The 6,200-nt window shown below is 38.7% G+C and overlaps 1 protein-coding gene across 2 annotated transcripts in view; it reads right to left on the reverse strand.

The window, feature by feature from the left end:
• Window positions 1–5,356, reverse strand: part of RPF1 (ribosome production factor 1 homolog (S. cerevisiae)) — a 21,428-nt gene extending 16,072 nt beyond the window's left edge. Inside the window, exons 1-3 of one of the 2 annotated variants that reach the window (XM_011956122.1) lie at window positions 5,092–5,356; window positions 3,588–3,644; window positions 1,261–1,341 (exon numbers count right to left, since the gene is read on the reverse strand). In XM_011956122.1, coding sequence (XP_011811512.1) covers window positions 1,261–1,341; window positions 3,588–3,644; window positions 5,092–5,319 — 366 coding nt within the window. In that variant the 5' untranslated portion in view covers window positions 5,320–5,356. The remainder of the gene's footprint in view (window positions 1–1,260; window positions 1,342–3,587; window positions 3,645–5,091) is intronic. The other variant, XM_011956121.1, reaches the window with a different exon arrangement.
• Window positions 5,357–6,200: the final 844 nt, after the last annotated feature.

Genomic DNA, 6,200 nt, shown 5'->3' on the forward strand with positions numbered 1-6,200 from the left:
AAACCTGCACGTTATGCACATGTACCCTAGAACTTAAAGTATAATAAAAAAATAAAAAATAAAAAATAAATAAATAAATAAATACAAAAAAAAAAAATGCATACACACACAAATACCTTACTTACATAAAATTGCAAGCCCTTTCCACTCCAGGTAGTCCTGAATCTCCTTTATCCTGTTTTCCTTTAGTAACCTATCATCGGCTAACATATGTCTAACTTATTTATTTCATTATGTTGACTGTTTGTCTCCCTTCCTAGAATGTAAGCTCTGGGTGGGTAGAAGTTGTGTGTGTGTGAGTATTCTGTGTACTGATGGATCTCAAATCCCTAAAATGGATCCCAATACAGTGCAAGTGAATCCATAAACATTTGCTGAAAGAAGGACAGAAATTAGTGAATGACTATACCAGGAGATATGTGAAAGAACGTTGATAGCAGCACTGTTGCAAAGCAAACAGACATTCCAAACCAAGTTTCCTTTACGAAACTTTTAAAAATATAGTTTTAAAATCTTGCTTCTTTTACTGCACTGTTGCAAACTATCTAAGGAGAATGTGCAAAGTTAAAGATTATCTTGAAACTAAGATTTATAAGAATACAAAAAATAGCATCAAATGTTATTCTTAGGTATCAAAATGTCTAACAACTACTACAAAAGTCTATAGTACGAGGAATTCTTTTAACACTACCAGGCCAGGCGCAGTGGCTCACGCCTGTAATCCCAGCACTTTTGGAGGCCAAGATGGGCGGATCACCTGTGGTCAGGAGTTCGAGACCAGCCTGGCCAACATGGTGAAACCCCATCTGTACTAAAAATACAAAAAGTAGCCAGGCAGGGTGGCAGGTGCCTGTAATCCCATCTGCTCAGGAGGTTAAGGCAGAGGGTGCAGTGAGCCGAGATCACACCACTGCACTCCAGCGTGGGTGAAAGAGCAAGACTCTGTCTCAACAAAATAAAAAACAAAAACAAAAAAACCCATCCAAAATACTAGTCAGGGATTATATGACAAATGTGAAAGTTTACCTAGACATAAAATAGATTACTAGAAAGTAAATATTTACTTTATTTGTCTATAGCATTATTGGGAAATCAATTATGAAATAATCTACACCAAATAATAAGATAATATGCCAGCATTTTAGCTGAACCAGTCCATTATACAACTTCGCCAGCCAGCACTTTAAATATCAACATAAAAATACATAATTTATCAATTATGTGTGATCATTCAAACTAATTTAAGACTTCTAACATTACCTCTTCATCATTAGGGTCTACCGTGGTTTCATCATACACTCGCTGGTTGTCAATGGTCTTGGGTACAGGCTTTGGTGGAGCCTAAGTAAAAGAGAAAGGATTACACTGTAGAAGGATTTTACATTAATTATATTACGGTTGGGGAAAAACAACAGAAAGCTACAAATAATCCCAAACTCAATCTGTTCCTCAGATCAATTCACTTCTATTGCTACATCAATCCTAATAACAATATTGAATAAGAGTTTTTTGTTTTTTTTTTAACAATCTGGGCAGAGCCACACACATACTAGAAGAACGGCCAACACTGAATGAAATGGCTTAAAACTGTGCAGAAATAACAAGGAGAAGAAATAGGGATCGAGATAATTATCTACTAGGGGAAAACATATGAAACAGGAGAAAAATAAAAGAAAAAAATAGGCCGGGCACAGTGGCTCACGCCTGTAATCCCAGCACTCTGGGAAGCCGAGGCGGGCGGATCACGAGGTCAGGAGATCAAGACCATCCTGGCTAACACGGTGAAACCCCGTCTCTACTAAAAAATACAAAAAATTGCCGGGCGTAGTGGTGGGCCCCTGTAGTCCCAGCTACTCGGGAGGCTGAGGCAGGAGAATGGTGTGAACCCAGGAGATGGAGCTTGCAGTGAGCCGAGATCGTGCCACTGCACTCCAGTACTCCAGCCTGGGCGACAGGGCAAGACTCCACCTCAAACCAAAAAAAAAAAAGGAAAAAAATAACAAACTGACATCTGTACATGACTGTTCCAATACTTTCGGGAAGCTACTCAGAAATATTTAATAAAAGTCTAGTTGTTATTCCGTTGACCTGGTAATTTTACTTTGGGGTATTTATGTTCAGAAATGTAAATGGGGGAATAATTTATACAAAGAAGTATGTTATATAGTATCCCTATTTATAATGAAAATAAGCAGCAAACAGGGCAAATGTTCAACATCAAGGTAATGACTAAACATACTACAGTACATCAACATTATGGAATACTGTTAGGATCAGCAATCATGCATACTCAGCTTAGACCAAGAAATGGTGTAAATGAACTGTTAAGAAGTAGAGCAGAGAATTGTAAGAGTACATTAAAACTAATTTAAAATATATGTACACTAGCAGAGCTATGAAGAACATATAAACTGAAACTATTTAGCATTTATTACTCTATGAAACAAATATTACATTTTGATTATTTTTTTAAAGGAGGCAGTTTTAAGAAGTCATCTTTCATCTCAAAAAGCAAGAATGGTGGTATTTTCAAATGGTGATCATAACATTAATTTGCTGTAATAGACTGATTACTAAAGAGTTAAAAAGAGACTAACATGCTTGACATACTAGGATACTGTAGGTCAAAACAGTCTACTATTGACAATTTTCTATGGTTTAACCTAATACTATTCAAAGAATGCATGAAATAGTAGAGTGTTTAGTTTGTATAGTCTTTACATTTTTTTCCCTTCCTCAAACACCCTTATTTGGTAACTTACTTGATATCTTAAGAAATGGGAGGTGAGACATGAATGTTTTCAAAATTTTGCAAAAATAAATCATAACCTAGGAGTAACTATAAATACACTGAAAATAAAAATAACTTAGCTATGCAATAATGTATGAGTATTTAGTAGTCTAAAAATTTTTTTCAATAAAGATTTCACTTCTTATGAGTACCACAAATATAGCCAAATTCTTTCTTGATGCATTATCCATTCTTTTCTTTGCCATAATCCTCACCTTCCTCCCACTCCCCATTCTCACTTTTCACAGGTTCATATCCTCTGTACCAGCTCTAAAGCTTAACATATCCTTATCACCCTACTCCAGAAGAGGCTCTGTCCTGCCTTTCCCCAGCCTTGCCTGACCAAAAACCTTTGCTTCATATCACAAGAGCCAAGCTCCAGGCCTAACCTGAGGAGCTTCCCCATTCCCAAAGTCAGGGAGAGGTGCTGACCTCTCAAACACAAAGTTACATGCAAAACACCACCACTATGTTACCGTATAGGTACACAAACATACATAGTAAAGGTAAAAGAAACGCATGGAAAAAATAATCAAAAATTTCACAAGTGGTTATCTTTGGAGGGAAAAGCAATTATGAAGAAGCAGACAAGGGGCTTCCTTGCAAAAAAAATTTGCTAATGCATTATTTCTTAAGTTGGGTAAATGATACAAAGAGGTTTATTATATTACTTTTGTATTTCTTCATACATACAAAATATGTAATAATAAATTTTAAAAGAAAGTAATTCAACCTAAATATCAGGAAGGATTCCCTAATATAAGACAGAAAGCAAACAGCTAAGAATTTTATTTACCTTATCGCCAAGAGCCTCTCTCTCTTTTTTAAGTTTTTTCTTAGCTGCCAACTTTTCCTAAAGGGTGAAAAAAAAAAGAACAATATTGAGAAACAACCAGTTATATCACAAACACATACTCAAACTACAAATTACTAATGCTATGAATACGCGAACTGGGCGATCTTTGTAATCTATTGAAATAAGCATCTGGACATGGATTTTTCTACTTAAATTACTGTAAGCCAAATGAGCTGGCCAATTAATAAGATTTCTTTAACAAAGGCCTTGATTCTTTTAAAAAAATCTAAACTGGCAAGTTTGAACATTTAAAATTTGACTAGCTTACTCTTTTTCCATAAAGTCTCAAATTAATTAAAGTACAAAATGTGGTTTCCGTTGTGTTTTGTTTTGCCTAACTGGTTGCATCCTAAAGACCACCACGGTTATGCTGCTTGCTTCTCTTGAAAAGCACTAAAAATAGGAATGGGATATGAGTTTTCAGGTTGTTTTTCATAAAACCATCACCAATTATATACATATTTTATAATCAAAACATACTTTTAAAATTTAGTAAGAGCTTGCAAGGTGGATTAAGATTATCTGTATTTGTATTGTCAAACTATATATTCTCCTGGAGATTTCTAGATAGAAGGGTTGACAAAATAAAAAATATTCTTTTCTTTCCAGCACCTACTGATTTTCAATCCACCAGGTTTCAGATTAGAAATCATAGCTCCAGTAAATCTTCTAGGACATCCCTCCCCAATACGTGCATACCAGAATAAGTTAAATGCCCCTTGTATGTACTCAAACAGCACCTTGACACTGAACATGAGTAAGAACCAGTCCCGGGCCTCAGAAGGGCCAGTAAGAGGAGGCAGACACGTAATAAGAATATTGTGTGAACTTCCATGATGCGCAAGAAAAAGCAAACGTTTTCTTCCAATTGCAGTTTAACCAGAAATGGGCACTGTGACCTTGGCAAGCCGTTTAAACCTCTTTATGTTTCAGTTTGTTTGCCTACCAGAAACGTATAAGGATAAGGCTTAAAGAACAAATACAATTACCGGAAACTTTACAGTACTAATTTCGGTAAAGAGCTGCTGCAAGAGTCAGAGAAGCAATATTTTGGATTTATTACGTATTGCCTCCATTTCAGATTCTGCAAATTAACCAACGCTGCCTAGACGGGCCAAAGGGCTGAGACTTTTGCCTTCTGGGCCAGGAGGGCGTAGTTTTCACTACTAAGCCAACAGGCCTTCCAACTTTCCTTGTGAATCCAGCATCCTAGGCAACAGCCTATCAAGAAAATCTTCCACCCTGACGCTCAGGCAAAAGGCTGAACCGAGAGTCTCCAAACCACGGCGAGGGGACCAGAACACGTGGGCCGCGGCACCACCCTTCCTACCGAGCCACAGAATACACTTTGAGACCAGCAGACAAACACGTTTGTGCGCCCCGCGACCGCCCAAGGCGTCAGGAACATCGCGCAGGCGCCCGGCAGCTCCCGCCCCTCGCGTACCTTCCGCTGCTGTTGTTTCCACCGCGTGAACATTAAGTGTCGCCGCTGTTTGTTTTTAATCTCCGAAATGCTAAAGCCTGGCGGAAAAGCAGCCGCTTTCGGGGGTTGGACCCCGCTTTCCGTTGCCCCATCCCCAGCGCCTGCAGCCTCCTGAATTTCTTCAGCAGCGGCTTTCCGTTTCAGGCTTTTCTTCCAGCTGCTGCTGCTCTTTTCCCCGGCTTTCGCCATGGTGTCGTCTCCTTTGCTTCCGTACGGAAACGGAAATAGCCTTTTCCTGTGAACCCGTACCTTTTACTTCCGGGGTCGCAAAGTATTTAAAACTGTAGAGGGCTTTTGTGAGTTTTAACCATTTAAGAAAATAGTAAAAAGGAAACTTTAGGCAGTTTGCCCTGCTGTATAAAGAGTGAGATGATGAGTTTGGGCACTCCTTGCGCATCAATGTGCCCAGCCCTCAAAATAATGGAATAATAACAACAAAAACCATTCCGGGATTAATTTACATTTTACGTGAGGGAAACCTAAAATAAGCACACAAATAAATTATGGTGAGCTACAGAGTAAGACGTGGTATGGAAAAAAAAAGAATAGGATAAAAGAAGATGAAGAGACATTCATCTTTTTGTGATGGAGCCCTTGTTTTGACACCCAAGCTGGAGTGCAGTGGCCCGATCTCCAATCACTGGCAACCCCTCCTGAGTAGCTGAGACTACAGACATGTGCCACCACGCCCAGCAAATTTTTGTATTTTTGCAGAGATGGAGACTGGTCTCGAACTCCTGACTTCGTGATCTACCCACCTCGGCCTCCCAAAGTGCTGGGATTACAGGCACGAGCCACTGTACCCAGCCATAAACAATTTATAAGTTTTAAATTTTGCACCATTTTGAGTAGTATGATGAAATATCATGCCATCCTGCCCTGCCTGATGAAATAGCCATTTAGGTTATTAAATGGACTGGCATAGTGTGTATAGGGTTGAATACCATCTGCAGTTTCAGGTATCAAGTGTAAGTCTTGGAAGGTATCCCCCTCAGGTAAGAGGGGACTGTTATGATCTGACTAAAAAGCAGGCAAACTACCTGAAAAGATATTTTCCCCAAACAGACATG

The sequence above is a fragment of the Colobus angolensis genome, unplaced genomic scaffold (assembly GCF_000951035.1).
Source record: "Colobus angolensis palliatus isolate OR3802 unplaced genomic scaffold, Cang.pa_1.0 Scaffold41, whole genome shotgun sequence".
In the NCBI taxonomy this organism is placed as follows: domain Eukaryota; kingdom Metazoa; phylum Chordata; class Mammalia; order Primates; family Cercopithecidae; genus Colobus; species Colobus angolensis.